The sequence below is a fragment of the Cuculus canorus genome, chromosome 6 (assembly GCF_017976375.1).
Source record: "Cuculus canorus isolate bCucCan1 chromosome 6, bCucCan1.pri, whole genome shotgun sequence".
Lineage (NCBI taxonomy): Eukaryota > Metazoa > Chordata > Aves > Cuculiformes > Cuculidae > Cuculus > Cuculus canorus.
In genome coordinates this window covers 17900377-17915592 of record NC_071406.1, presented here as the reverse complement: position 1 = coordinate 17915592, position 15216 = coordinate 17900377, and the positions used below count along the sequence as shown (strand labels likewise).

The 15216-nt window shown below is 58.9% G+C and overlaps 1 protein-coding gene across 1 annotated transcript; it reads left to right on the top strand.

Annotated features, from left to right (window-relative positions):
• The first annotated feature begins 1789 nt into the window (after positions 1-1789).
• On the top strand, positions 1790-7435 carry CHPF (chondroitin polymerizing factor). Its single transcript, XM_054070660.1, has 4 exons — positions 1790-2131; positions 3810-4374; positions 4571-4753; positions 5242-7435. The coding sequence occupies exons 1-4, from the start codon at positions 1833-1835 to the stop codon at positions 6502-6504; spliced, it is 2310 nt and encodes a 769-aa protein (XP_053926635.1). The 5' UTR covers positions 1790-1832; the 3' UTR covers positions 6505-7435.
• The last annotated feature ends 7781 nt before the right edge of the window (positions 7436-15216 follow it).

Sequence of the window (15216 nt, the reverse complement as noted above, 5' to 3'; positions counted from 1 at the left end):
AAGCAGGCAACTTTGGTTGTTTATGATCACTCCTGTTTTTTTGGCTTTTGTCCATGGAAAATCTTCGCTCATTCCTTAATTCTGCATCTTTTCCCTTCTGGCATCTCCTCATCCCATCGCGTTCCTTCTGTTTCCAGTTTTTATATGTTCTTCATTAAACTGCCGTCCACGTGACCGCTTTTGCCTATTGCTTGTCTTGGCCTATTCAGGAGAAAAAGGCCTGTGAAAATGAGCCAAGCTTGGATGATGGTCCCGTATCTCTGGGGTGGGGGATGCTGCCAACCGCTTCCTGATGAAAACAGGCTGCTTTGTTCCAGAAAATGAAAGGGACCCTGGAGCTGAGTGGCCTCCCACATGCCCTCGGTGCCCTGCCGTGCTCTGCAGCCTCCAGCATTCCCAGGGCAGAAAAGCTGTGTTTCATTGGCGGGGGGAACAGGCTCCCCACCAGCCAGGGTAAATCCAGGGGCATTCGAGAGCCCCGATGGCTGCAAGGCTGCTGGAAGCAGAGCCATGGACTTGGAATGGGTGGACAGGCTGGGCCCTCCTCCTTGTCCTTATTCAGTAACGCCCGGTGCCGAGCAGCCATGTAAGGCTGCTGGTCTTTCAGCATCTGGGTTGGATCATGCTCGCGCTGGAGGCTTTGTGTGTGTGGCAAACTCTGCCCCAAGCCGGTTCCTCCAGCTCTGCCTGCCCGGCGTCTCTCTCGGGTGGCCAGCGGTACTGTGGCTCTGCACCACAGACAGCTTGTAGTGGGTCAGTGACCCAGACCCAGCTGGAGGAACTCACCTCTTTGCTTCCATTTGGATTCGCAGGCTGCTGAGGAGACCTCGGCACTGCCACTGGGACCTCCTCCTTCTCTGCTCACCCTCCGTGTACCCAGGGGTGGTTTAGCTGCTGTATCCAAAGGTCTCCCAGCCACTGCTTGCCCTGTGCATGCCTGCTCCCAGGCGCCCAGCATGCCTGGCTGCCTGCTGCACCATGTGGGTAATACTCCAGAGCTCCTGTGCCCCCTGCACGCCTGCTTCTAGGTGCCCAGCATGCCCAACTGCTTCTGCATCCCATGGGTCATGCTCTGCTGCTTCTGGCCTCAGACTCAACCAGTCCAGCCACCCGCAGCCACTGGTCACCTGGGGCCACCCAGGCAGAGTCCAGTGCCGCTGCCAGCGCTGCGTGCCAGACCTCGGGGCAGCGATTCGCGATGGGGAATGTGGCTGTTGCAGACTGCCAGGGAGAGGATGCAGCGGCCATGACCCCGACCTGGACGACAAAGGGCCATCAGTGCAGCAGCTCCGCAGCACTGGCCCTGGCCAAACCAGAGGGGGTGCAGGATGGGGGCTGCTGTGTCCCAGCAGCCGCTGTGTCCCAGCAGCCTCGCCCTGCTCCCGTGCCACCCCCTCCCACACTGGAGGGGGTGCGGGATGCAGGGAGCTGCAGTGTCCCAACAACCTCACCGTGCCCTGCCCCTCCCCCCACTCTGGGGGAAGTGTGGGATGTGGGGGGCTTTGGTGTCCCAACAATCTCATCATCCTCCCCCGCTGCACCCACCCCCTCTTCCCCCCGCCCTCCCCCGGGAGGTGCAGGATGGGGTTGTGTGTGGGACTTCGCCACACAGGACGGGCTGCTGGACTGCGGCGGAGCGGTTCGGCGCCCCAAGACCTCGCCGCTCCGCCGGTGCCCGCCCCGTGACGCGGCGGGGGCCGCGCAGCCCGTTGGCCGGGGCCGCCCCGTGACGCGCGGGGCGGGGCGCGCGGGTGACACGTCGGACGGCGGCGCCGCCAGCGGGAGCGGCAGCCGGAGCCGATCCCGGTCCCGGTCCCGGTCCCGTCCCGGCCATGCGGCTGTCGCTGGTGCTGTCGGTGCTGCGGCCTGCGGGGCCGGTGGCCATCGGCGTCTCGCTGGGCTTCACGCTCAGTTTGCTCAGCGTCACCTGGGTGGAGGAGCCCTGCGCGCCGCCGCCGCGCCCCGCCGACCGCCCGCGCCCCGACGGCGCCGCCGCGCCGCCCCCCGGCACCGGCAACGCGGCGCGACGGCCCAACGCCGTGCCCGCCGGGCCGGGCGGCGGCAGCTGGGAGCCCCGCGTCGTGCCCTACCGCCCGCCCAGCCCCGGCAGGGCCGCCAAGAAGGCCGTCAGGTGCGGGGACGGGGCGGGCGAGGGGCCAGGACCCGGCGCTGGCTGGGATCAGTGGGGCGGGGGGGCGCGGGGTGGGCGGGAGGTGCTGCCTGCCGCCACCGGGCCGGTGCGGGGGGGGTGGAGCTGCTAACTCCCTGCCTGCCAAGTGCCTGCCACCACCGGGTCGGCGTTGGGGGATGCAGGCCCACCTTTGCCCGCCCCTACCGGGCCAGTGCTCCGGGGGTTCTGCCTGCGCCCTGCCCGCCCTCTGCCCGCCCCCTCTGGGCTGGTGCTGAGGGAGCTGCCCACCCCCTGCCTGCCCCCACCTGCCAACCACCACCGGGCTGGTACTGGAGGGGCCCACATCCTGCCCAACTTCTGTCCGCACCTACCTGCCCCCTGCCTGCCCCTACCGGGCCGGTGCTGGGAGGGCTGCCCACCCCGTGCTTGCCCCTGCCAGGCTGGTGTTGGTGGTTTGTGCCCGCACCCAGCCTGCCCCTACTTGCCCCCTACTTGCCCCCTGCTTGCCCCTACGGGGCCGGTGCTCGCATGGAGGGGCTGCCCACACCCTGCCCGCCAATACCGGGCTGGTGCTGGGGTGCTTTACAGGCGACACAGTGTCTTGTTTCTCCCCCTCCCTTGCAGCCACCCAGGGCTGTGGCTGGATTTTTGTCCTTACAAGTGGTTTTCCCTGTTGCTCCCCTTCGTCCTCTCCAGCCCCCATCACCCCTGCTGCCCACCTCAGGAGCGCCCAGAAAAGCCTTATGCTCGCGCTGCTGCCTGCTGTGCCAGGGTCTCCTGCTGCTGCGAGTGTTGCTGGGCACCCTGCCCTAGCAGGGACCCCTCCCGCGGTGCCACATCCCTGCCCGGCACTGCAAACTCCAACCTGCTCTGGGGCTGGCTGCAGCCCCGGATGACAGGGAGCAGGCAGTGAAAGGGCCTCCTTGTCCTGGCGGGGTGGTGGGCGGATGGAGGGGGCTGAATGGGGCCAGTGTCTGTACCAGGCAGCAGCTGGTGGCTGCGGGGGTGGAGGGGGGGGTCGCTTCCTGCCCCTCAGCCTGGCTGGGAGAGTTGAACCTGGAAGTCATTGTGAGTGGAGCAGCTGGAGCTCGTGGTGGGGAGGGGGACATAGCTGGCCCCATGCTGGCTTCAGCCACCCCAGTGGAGCCTGGCTTCCCTGGGGAGGGCAGCATGCGCTTGCCTGCTTGCCTCCGAGCTTGAGAGCAGTCTGACTGGCTGGGGGGCAGCAGGAAGGTGCTTCCAAGTTCAGCCATCCCAGCTGGGGCTGGCGACATTGTGGGGTGCCTGGTGGATTCTGTTCCTGCTACAGAGTGTGCAGCCCTGTTTCTCTGCGCTGTGCTCAGCTTTTTGCAAGCCTCTGGTTTGAGCTGGCCTGGCTGGCTCACGGAGGGTCCCCAGTGGCATCAGATTCGGGGGGACCTCAGCAGAGTGCTCTGCTGTACATAGTGGCAACCGGTGCACCTGCAGTGATGTGTGGACTTGGTGGTGTTAGGTTTATGGTTGGACTCGGTGATCCTAAAAATCTTTTCCAATCTAAATGATTCTGTGATTCTGTGACTGAAGCCTAGGAACAGTTCTTGCAGAGGAGCTAAGTTTACCATCATCTGCAGGGACGGGGAGGGTGCAAGCTGAGCTGGGGTCTAGTTCTCTGGGGCCAGACGTTCTCTCCCTCCTGCAGGACCCGGTACATCAGCACGGAGCTGGGGATGAGGCAGCGGCTCTTTGTGGGTGTGCTGACCTCCAAGAGCACGTTGAACACACTGGGGGTGGCTGTCAACCGCACACTGGCCCACCGACTGGAGCGCCTCGTGTATTTCACAGGCACGCGGGGCCGCAAGGTGCCCCATGGCATGACAGTGGTGACACACAGTGATGAACGGCCCATCTGGAACATGTATCAGACCATCAGGTACCTTCTGGACCACTATGTGAATGACTTTGACTGGTTCTTCCTGGTGCAAGATGATACCTACACAGAGGCGCACCGCATCAGCCGCCTGGTCGCCCACCTGAGCATTGACACCTATCTCTACCTGGGCCGTCCTGAAGAATTCATCGGTGGGGACACTGAGGGACGCTACTGCTATGGGGGATTTGGCTACCTGCTGTCCCGCAGCCTCCTCCTGCTCTTGCAGCAGCACCTGGAGAGCTGCCGTAATGACATCCTCAGTGCCCGGCCTGATGAGTGGCTGGGCCGCTGCATCATTGACTACACAGGTGTCAACTGTGCCGAGGAGCACGAGGTAGGTCCTGTAGTGGAAATGGCTTCTGAAAGCCTTATTGTGCCCTGGTGTGTTTGCTTGCCTCCTTGGGGGCTCCCAGGTCCTGGGCGAACCAGACCTTGCACCCTGTCATCCTTCGAGCTTGCTGTGCTGGCAGTCGGTGGGGTGGGAGCATGGGTCAGAGCTGGCCGTGACCCATATCTCCTGGCTGGCGCAGGGCCTACATTACCACTATTTTGAGCTGGGGAAGAATGTGGACCCCGAGAGAGAGATGGACATCCGTTTGCAGAGCGCCTTCACTGTCCACCCCGTGCTGGATCCCCTCCAGATGTACCGGCTTCACAAGTACTTTGCGCAGGTGGAGCTTGAGAGGACCTACCAGGAGATCCAGGAGCTCCAGGTGAGACCTGGCATGGCTGGGAGGGTCTGGGCTCCTCCTGTCATCCCTGCAGTCTTTTTAGTCACTCTCTGTCACCTCTCAACAATAATATGAGGGTTTCTCACTGGAATCTGCTGTGGGATGGAATCAGCTGAGCCTATGGGGCTGCAGGAGCAGTGGTGCCAGCTGGAGAGCATCTTGGGACCTGGATGGGTGGTTTAGGGTAATGGAGCTAGCACGGTGCTGAGGTCTGCCAGCAAAGGCTGGGCAAGGTGGGAGAGAGTGTGGGATCCTGCCCATGGTGGTGGTGTGCCATATTTGGGGTGTTGTCTGGAGAAAACCTGAGTTGCTGGGCAGGAGTCAGGCTGAAGGCAGAGTTGTTCTGGCACTGCTCATTGGGCCAGGAGTGGCCGATCTCTGAGTGTCAAGAGTCAGCTTTCCTGCAGCCGGAGCTAGGAGACCTACCTGTGCCCACCTTGGCTCTCACTCCTCCATTTCTCCTCTTGCAGCTGGAGATCCAGAACGCCAGCAGCCTGTCTGCTGATGGGGACCACGGCGCCACATGGCCTATTGGCATCCCGCCCCCCTTCCAGCCCAAAACCCGTTTTGAAGTGCTGCGCTGGGACTACTTCACAGAGGAGCAGGTCTATGCCTGTGTGGATGGCTCCCCCAAGTGTGAGCTGCGCGGTGTGGACCTGGCAGACGTGGCTGATGTGGTGGCCACAGCCATCGAAGAGCTGAACCGCAAGTACCAGCCAGTTCTGCACATTCGCAAGCAGCAGCTGGTGAACGGGTACCGGCGCTTCGACCCCACGCGTGGCATGGAGTACACACTGGACCTGCAGGTGGAGGTGGTCACCCAGAAGGGGCACAGCCGTTCTGTCACCAAGCGTGTGCATCTGGTCCGGCCCCTCAGTGAGGTGGAGATCATCCCCATGCCCTATGTGACAGAGGCCAGCCGCATCAGTGTCATCTTGCCACTGACGGCGCATGACCGGGACCATGCTGCCCGCTTTTTGGAGACTTATGCAGCCGCTGCCTTTGAGAGCAGTGAGAATGCTGTGCTCACCTTCCTCTTCATCTATGACCCCTTTGAGGCCCAGCAGGTTGCCCAGAATGACATCTTTGCCCCCGTGAAGGCCCAGATCACTGAGTATGAGCGCAAGTATGCAGAGGTGAAGATCCCATGGATCAGTGTTAAGACAGATGCACCCTCTCAAATCAAGGTCATGGACATCATCTCCAAGAAGCATCCCGTGGACACACTTTTCTTTGTGGCTGGCGTGGGGACGGAGGTCACCATTGACTTCTTGAACCGCTGCCGAATGAACACCATCAACAACTGGCAGGTCTTCTTCCCCATCCACTTCCAGGGCTACAACCCCGCCATTGCTTACCACAACCAGGTGCCGCCTGCCACGCTGGACCTGCTTCGGGACGCAGGGCGCTTCGACCGTGACGTCTTCCATGAAGCCTGCTTCTACAATGCTGACTACATGGCGGCACGCACCCGCATGGCAGGCGATGTGCAGGAGAATGAGGACATCCTGGAGACCCTGGACATCTATGACATGTTCATCAAGTACTCCAACCTCCATGTCTTCCGGGCTGTGGAGCCTGCCCTGCTGCAACGCTACCGGCACCAGGCCTGCAATCCCCGGCTCAGTGAGGAGATCTACCACCGCTGTGTGCAAAGCAGCCTGGAGGGAGTAGGCTCTCGCTCCCACCTGGCCATGGTGCTTTTTGAGCAGGAGCAGGGGAACAGCACCTGAATCCACGATGTGGAGAGGTTGGCCCTGCCTTGCCTGCCTCCTTGCCCGCCCCACCTCTTCTCCTGCTCACATCTGTCTTCCTCTACCTGGTGGCTGCAGGGATCACTGGTGCCCGAGCTCATGATGCCCTGATGGGGCTGCCTGGGCCAGGGTCTGCCAGCCCAGGGTGCTCAGGTCTTTCCAGTGTGTCCGTGGCTGTGCAGACCCTGGGGTGAGGTGGGGTTGGAGTCACTGAGCTGCAAGCCAGGATACTTGGCTCCTTACCCCACAGCCACCAGCTGCTGGCCCCATCAGCCTGCCCCAGCCCTGCTGCCCACTGGGGAGGCAGTAGGCCACCCTGTCCCTTGCTGTCCCCCCTTGACCTGGGACACACAGAGCCCAGGGTTCCCTTGCTGTCAAGCCGTGACTGCTGTGGGGCTTGGGGCAATCCCTCATGGTTTCCCCAGCGCTCTGGGATAGGGTTGCGCCTCATGCTCCTTTGGAGCATTGGCCCAGTTGTGCAGGAAGGGCTGTGTCCCTGCATCTGCCACAGGCTTGGACAGCAGGATGGGGCACATCCTACCCCAAAAAGAGCAATAAGGAGGTTGGTTTTGGGGTTTTGCTACTTGGCAATGAGCCAGAGCACTCCTGGCTGGTTGGGGGTACTTGGCCCCCAGGGCTGGTGGGCACAGTAGGTGCTGGAGGACATCCTGCTGTATTCACGTACCGTGAACTACTCCCCATGGGAACCATGACCCAGGCCGCTTTGGCCTTAGCAGTATTGATAGGACGTCGGAGGTTGCAGCCCTCGGACAAGAGCCTCACTCCTGATAGAAGTGGGAGCCCAGGTGGGCATGGTGGAGGGTTTGGCTGCGCATCTCCTAAGGAGAAAGCGACTGAGGAGCCACTCTCTGCTCCTGGTTTGTATTTAATAGTGGGGAGAGAAGGGGGCGGGAGGGGGAGGTAAAAATGTTTAGATTAATAAAATAGAGAGATGAACTGTTGGGTCTGGCTGATTCTTCGCCGGAGCACCTTGAGGTGTCTCACAGAGGGTCTGTGCGGCGGTGAGTGCTGGCTGCTTGTATAAAATGTGGCTGCAGCAGGCTGGACTGCTTCCTTGCAGGGATGCTGCTTCCCCCAAGTGACCTGCAGCATCCTGTGCCTGAACTGGGAGACTGCTGCCTCTCCTTAGTGAGGCCAGGAGGAGCCCATTGACTTATAGACAGGCTGGCAAGTGCCATGCAAAGCAGACACTTCGAGCTACTAGCTTGAACCCCTCTGGCTTGCAGGAGGAGTTCTGCAGCTCGCCTGGGGCTGTCCTGTTGTCACCAGATGCTGCCAGCCCTGGTGGTGCAGCAGGATGCTGAGCCCCTTGCCACGGGGAGCCCCAGTGCCCGTGTGCATTGTGCTGAGCTCTGGGCTGTGCCCCATCTTTACTGATGAAATAAATTTGTAGTCCCACTGACCAGGTCCCACCCTCCTCAGCTGCAAATGGCAAAGCACCACAGTGAGCCGTTGTGCATCCTCCCACAGGTGCTCTCCCTACAACAGCCTTTGTGGGCTGTATGTGAGTAACAGAGGACTCCTGGTGCACCTCAGAGGCTGGATGCCCAAGTGGCATAAGCTCTGCCCTGCAGTGTCTGGGATCAGCTCTAAAGAAAGCTCCTGGGCCAGAAACTGCATCCAAACACTGCTGGACTGCTGTTGAATCATTACTCTCCAGGATGGTTTTACCCTTTTTCAGGCTGTTTTGCATCTTGGGGCTTCTCTAACTTCTTGTGGTTTCCAGTTCACAGCTGCCATGGTGCTGGGTTGTGCAGAGTGTCATGGTCCTGCCCTGGACTGTCTCATCACCTATTTGCTTCATGAAAAGCGGGGACTGCATCCCTGCCTATGCTGACTGCTCCAGGCGTGATTTTCATGGCTGTGCATGCTCTTCCCACCAGCCCTTTAGTCATCACATTTTCCTTGTTCATGAAGCACCCATATCAAAGAGATATCCCCAAGAAAATTAGCTGAAACTACTCGCTGTTAGTTATCCAGGCTGTTAGTGCTCAGTAAAACTCATGGAAAGCCCCAGGGCTGTGTGACATGCCTTCCCCAAAGATACCTCATTCATGTATTCCTGCTCCAGTCTTCATATCCGTGGTGTAGGAGCGTATATGTTTAAATATAATTTCATTATATTTCAGGTGATAACTGTTAGCTCGCTCTGAGTATTTCTATTTTTGAACTTCCCTGAACACATCGCATACTTAATTCCCTTGAAGTGTGAATCTGGGACAGAGGGAGTGAGGCGGATGCAGGTGCGTTACGGATACATTTCTCCCCTGAAAAGCAGATCTAGGTGTTGGATGTGATTAGGCATTAAAAGAATATCCAAACCAGCTTCAAATCAAGTTGGCTGCAAAAAGAAACATAGAATTGTAATTTACTTGTCACAAGATGGTCTAGGTAGTGTTGCTCTTACCTCCTTATTGCTGTTTGCCCACACTGACTGAGAGCTATTTGCATACTTAACTCTCTGCACTATCAACACCAGCGAAGCCCACCCCCGCCCCCGGGCTCTGGAAAACCTACAAGCAAATGACAGTGCTTGTGGCACTCCCAGCACTGTTTATTGCTCCCTTTTAAAATGAGCTGCCAATGTTTGAAGCTGTTTAGGTGTTTGCCAAGTTATTTTCAGTGTCAAAACATGTCCAAACCCTGGGGAAGGATGCACAAAGCTTTGGGAAGGATGCACAAAGCTTCGGGAAGGATGCACAAAACTTCAGGAAGGTGTTTGGTGATGGGAAGGGGCTGGTTTGCTTGGCTAGGGACCGGAACCAGCACCTGAGTGAAGTAAATGGGCTCAGTAGACAATGGCAGAGACCTGTGATAATGGGAGTATTGGCACAACTGTGCTCTGCTCCCCTCCTGCCCACGCAGGGCTGACAGGTGCAGGCAGGGTGCCCAACCGGGACTATGACACCCTTGAAAGAGGCAGAGAGGAGTGGCCTCAGGTGCTGATCTGGGCAGCAGAGATGACAGGGACTTCCTGCAATCCGTGTTTGGGTTTGACCAGTACTTGATACAACGTGTGGATTTTTGCACAGATGCTGTTGCAGAGGCAGAGCTGTGGAAGGAAAATTTTCCCAACGTGCCTGCTGCCCTTACTTGACATCTTCCCTCAAGAAAAATTTCAAAAAGCGTTACTGGCTCACCATGTCTTTCAAGAAGAGCAGGGCGAGTCCTTCTTGGGGAGCTTTTGGAAGAGAGTGCCCAGTTCAGAGCAAAGGACTCTGGGGCACGAGAGGGGCCGGCTGGGTGCACTGGAGCTGGGTGGGCACTTGTTTCCCCTCTCCTTCCTGCACCATGGCAAGGACTTAAACTGGAGAATAGCCAATTTGCTGCTGTGCTGTTCTGTCCCCTAGATTTGTTCCCTCAGTGCGGTCACACAGGTGCCTATCCGCAAATGCAGCAGTGAGCCTCTGAGCAGGGAAGGCAGAAACTGCTTCTCTAGCCCTGCTTGGGTCACTTCTAGCTAAGCTAAACCCCGTGGTGGAGTTATTTCAGCGGTGGCAATGTTAATCATCTCGATAGCTGACATTTGGGAGGATGTAAGAAGCGAAAAAGATGTGCCAGGAAAGGTCTGGAGAGCAAGGGGAAGTGTAGTGCCCTTTTATCCCTGTGCTTTCATTGGAAGGGGGCCAGCAGTGCCTCGCTGCCTGTCCCGCAGAAGTGGCTCTGCCAGCTGCAGAGTGGGACTCAGCCCTGGCAAACATTTCCTCCTGCCCGCAAGTGAAGACAGGAGAAGCTGTGCTACTTGAGGAGGAGCAGGCAGGGAGATGCCGGGCTTTGTCTGAGCTTAATGCCCCGGGTCACAGCCTAAAGCACTGCCGAGCCCTTCCAGAGGGTGAGGGAAGTGGGGGCTTTGACTAGGGGCTTTTCTGGACAAGCTGAGGGAAACAGGAACCTTTGAGGAAGAGGAAAACAGTCAGCATCTTTAAGTGCAGGCAGGGCTGCTGGTGGCATGTGCCTGCCCATGGGGCTTTCCTGCACGGGGCTGTCAGTGCACCCAGCTATGCCTGGGGATGTCCCACAGCCCCAGCATGGGCAGACTGCAGGAACCCAAAGTTCTGGGGCTGGGAAGAGAGCTAGACAGCTCAATTGGATTTTAATTTTAATTGCCTCCTTGTATTTTCCAGCCTGCTTGCCTGCTGTGAGGGGCCGAGTGCTGGAAAGCGAGGGTTGTGTGTCTACTGCCTGGCCCCACTGATAGGCACTACTGGTCCGTTTTCCGAGCAAGGGGACTGTGGGTAAATGGCCAAGAGCAAAGCAGTGAGCTTGGCATGCTGAGGTCATCAGGAGATGCTGAAGGTCACTGTTTTCTCCAGGTGTTGCCTATCACCACCAGCATCTCTGGGCAGGAGGCACTTGGGGTGTAGGTGACAGCAGCAAGCTCACATGCCCCGTTGCACTCCAGGGCTCTCTTTCAGCCCCTCCACTCCCAAGCTGGATCGTTTATTTTCTTCAAATGCAACTTTTCCCTGGGAACAACTGTAATTGTGGTGCATGGTAGTGGAGGCATGGTGGGAATTGCCTGAGGAGACGCCCATCCCATGGGCAGCAGGGATTGTCACTGGTTGCTCCGTCTCTGTGGTACTAGGGGCAGATAGCTCAGGACCCACTAGCAGGACCTCATCCCAAAAGACCTCGAAGGGACCTGATCCTTCTCACCAGCTTCTGTCCTCTCCCTGGGGCTAGCACAGCACCCTGCAGGAGCTGAGTCTGCTGGGGTTGTCACCTCCATGGTGACAGGAGCTGTTGCCACTGTAGCAGTCCTGTCGCAGTCTGGTGCCTGGCATTCACCCAGAGGGCTGTGCTCATTAAAATTAAGGGCCTGTTTCACTATAGTGGATCCCTTTCTAATTATGCCCCAGCTATTTAATGTGGATCATTACAGGCAATTCAAACAGTGCTGGTCTGGGTTGACATTGCTTTGCAGCCTGGCAAACCCTGGGTGGCAGTGGCCCCTTCCTTAGGGAGGAACAGATCTCTGGTGGCCCTTGGATGGGAGCATTGTGGGAAGGGGCACCCAGGGACCACAGCGCTGGAGTTTGGGGCTGGGCCTGGGGTCCTAAACCTGGGTAATCCTGCTGGCCCTCCTCAGCCTAGCATCATCTGCACTGGGACATCACACAGTATCAACAGGCAGGGATGTTGGGATCAGCTCACCTGCGCGTTCTGTTTGGAGGCAGTGGGAGACCCTACAGGAGGTGTCATTTCTGGGGGCCACTGCGAAGCTGCCAAATTAAAGGACAGAAGTGTTGAGACCAATAGATAACAGTAACTTCACATAAAATCTTTGCTAGGTCACCACTACAGGGCTGCCAGGACCTGTCCTGAGGCCACATTGCCCAGGGCGTCTGGGAGTTAGGACAGGCCATACATAAGGTTCAGCCTTTCCTTTGGCCATGCTTCTGGTTCCTCCAAAATCATCTTTATTTTCCTCTAGGCATAGGATCTGGCTTTGCTGGGTTTATTTTTCTGGAAAGCCACTTGCTGGAGCTGGGAGATGAGGCAGTGAAGCCGTTTGTTGGTGAGTATGGCATAGCACTGCACCCAGCCCTCACCCTCCCTGCCCTCCCCTGTAAGCACTGCTGTGACCTTCAGCGGTTGTATCACGACTCAGTCCTTCCTTAGCATGTCCTTCAGCATCTCCAGTGCTGCATGATCTTGCTCTCCTCTTCACTCAGCTCCTCCAACATGTCTTCATGGCAGAGCAGGAGGTAGCACAAGCTCCCAGTCATGGCCATGGTGTGGATGGTGGCGGCTCTTTGGTGGGGCATCCTGGAGGGGCTGATGGCTCAGGACCCGCCAGCCGGGCCTCATACCAAAGGATCTCAAGTCGATGGAAAGATATGGAAGATGTAGCTATTTCCCCACTTTCCCTTTTAGGACCAACCACAGAGCATTCCTTGCAGCATTTGGTGTGAGCTGTGGGACAGGGTCCTGTGTCCCAGCTGCACACAGTTAACCTGGGCATCTTCAGCCTCCATTGATTTAAAGAGAAACCTGTGGTGCTGGCAACCTCCACTGTGAAGCCAGGCCCTGTATCCTGCTTTCTTCCCTCTCTGTGTGCTGCAGGGTGGCTGGGGTGGATGGAGAAGGGTCTGGAGAAGGCAGAAACTGGAGGAGCACCTCCACCAGGGAAAGGCCCAGGACTCTGCCCCAGCAGGCCCTCCTTTGCCCCCACCTATCTTCATCTCTCCCATTTCAGTTTCACCCTCCACCCGTCACCCATGGCACCCATGGAGGTCCTACTGGAGGTCCCACCATGGGACAGCTTATGGTGCCCCCCTGGACAGGGGGGACGGGGCCCATGGCCTGCAGCCGGTGCCAGAGGAGCAGGCAGCTGCTGGCACTGTGCTGGTGATCCCGTGCGTGAACAGTGCCAGTGTAAGCATCGGCCATTAACTGATAGGGGCTGTGCCTGGCACTGGTAACAGGTGTGGGAGTGGAGGGGCCACAGGTACTGTGGGGGAGCACCCCATGGGCAAAGCAAGTCCCGCATGTTGACATGGGTGTTGGCAGGGGTGTAGGTGGAGCAACCCCCAAAGCATCCCCAGCCCATATTTCCGCCCTCTCATCTGCCCCTCCACCTTGCAGCAGCCCCTGGGGGACAGGAGCCAATCCTCCCCAATGCACTGCATGCCTGGGGCTAATAGAGCCCGGAGAGGTGCTGGTGGGGTGCCCACACTGCCCCAGGGAGTGATTTCATGGCCAGGGTACAGCTGTGGCAATTCCTGCTGCTGATACTCAGCCAACAACCACCGCACCTCTGCCGTAAACAGGGTTCAAAGAGCTGGGCAGTGGACAAGGCTTTCTGCAGTCAGCGATGCACAGAAGCTCGCATTCAGGTGATGCGGCATACTGTCTCTCATCCCAGCATGTGGCTGCAGCGATATAAAGGGCTTCCTGGGTCCCACTGCCACCTCCCACCGGGGTGGGACCAGCTCCCCCACCTGTCTGCCCCACCCCAGCCCTGCCTGCTGCTCCCAGCCCTAATGAGGAGGCTCCAAACCTACTTGTGCCTCTTTTATTAGGGAGTTTTTGTACATTTATAAAACAGTGACACACACCTCTTCCATCCACCAGCACGAGGGCGTTCGCACTGGCCTGCCCACTGTGGTGCCCATGCCCACCCCACTCGGGGCTCACTGTTCCCACTGGCAGGGAAGGGGCCACATCCTGCATGCCCTCACCCACCAGAGGAGACATTGGTGCAGGGCTGTCTGGCATGGCCATGGCCATGGCACATCCCTGGGCTAACGCATGGCACCCCTCCACGGACACTCCTGCTTGCAGGTGGGTGTGGAGGGAACCCAGGGAGCTGGCACGGGGTGCTCTGGAGGAGCTCCCTGGGGAACACCGCTGTGCCTGCCCTGCCAAGAGGCTTGCTGTGTCCCCACACAGCCAGGTGATCGCACGGGTGGGGAACACATTTCATCATGGCTGTATATTTTAGGGGGCTGTTGGGCTGAGTGTACCCAGAGCCAGGGCTGCTGGGCACATCACCAGGCTGGTGCTCTGGTCCCCGCCCTGCGTTTCCCACATGTGGGGCATGAGGACTATGGTTCCTCCTGCATCTATGGCTTTGGCCACAGCACGGCATGGCCATGCTCTGTCTGTGGGCACTGGGGATGGGGACAAATTAGCAGGGCCAGGGGCTTCCTAGCTCAGCCCCAGCCTCCTCTAGTGGTCCCAAATTCCTGCCCTGGGGTAACCCTCTCTGCCGCGTGTGTGTCAAGGGGTGCTTTGCCAGCCCATTCCCTCTCCTGAGATATTTTGGGGCTGTTGCCCTGCGCTGGTGTCTGCTACAGTGGAGGGAGAGGAGGCAATGTCTGACAAGACAGGGGGAGTGCTATGGGTCCTGCCGTGGGTCCTGCCATGGATTCTGCAGTCTCAGGGCAGGCAGGAGGGCTGTGGGTGCCGGTCCTGGCTGAGGCCGGCTGGGCTGTGGCTGTCCGGGTGGTGCTGGGCATGGGGCACCCTCCTAACCATGTACAGTCTGTGGGAGGCACAGCGGGTGCTCAGCACCCAGGGGGTGGGAGCGTGGCAAGGGGAACGTGCATGGTGCAAAAGAGTGGTGACAAGCAGGGGAGTGAGGGCAGGATCCCCCTGTGCTGTCTGGACTGTGCCAGGCGGCTGCACCAAGTGATTAGCAATGCTAATGCCCAGGATTTGGGTAATGCCTGGACGTGGAGAGGATGGGGAGGGCATGGTGGCACTGGGGGCAGTAGGTTTACAGCTCCACAATGTCTAAGGGGAATAGAGGGCCAACACTGGAGTAGGAGAGGGGATCACAGTGCAGGGGTCTGGCTGGGAACAGCGGTGTCGGGGGGCAGCAGCTCTGACAGGCTGCATGAGGTTGGGGAAGGGCAGGCAGATGTTGGGGGGGTCACAGTGGTGATGGCGCCAGGGGTTAGGGTGGTGCCATGCAGGTGTGGCTGCAGGTGGGGTGTCCCTGGGCCAGCTGTGGGGGCCGTGCTTCTCGGAGGGGTGCCCTGCAATGCTGCCCTACCCTGCCCTGCAGTGGGAACATGTTGGAGGTGGTCCCTGGGGAGGGAAAGCTGTTCCAGCCACCCCTCTCTCCTGGGCAGACCATGCAGAGCAGTGATGCCTCCCAAAAGAGGTCAGCAGAGGGGGGCTTGGAGGGGATCTCAGGAACCCCAGTTTTCCCCTCTGTGT

Bases quoted from the DNA above. Each gene is read 5' to 3' on its own strand.
- CHPF (XM_054070660.1), top strand. From the start codon at position 1,833: ATGCGGCTGTCGCTGGTGCTGTCGGTGCTGCGGCCTGCGGGGCCGGTG. The intron at 2,132-3,809 runs GTGCGGGGACGG...TCCCTCCTGCAG, and splicing joins GCCGCCAAGAAGGCCGTCAG to GACCCGGTACATCAGCACGG. The intron at 4,375-4,570 runs GTAGGTCCTGTA...TGGCTGGCGCAG, and splicing joins ACTGTGCCGAGGAGCACGAG to GGCCTACATTACCACTATTT.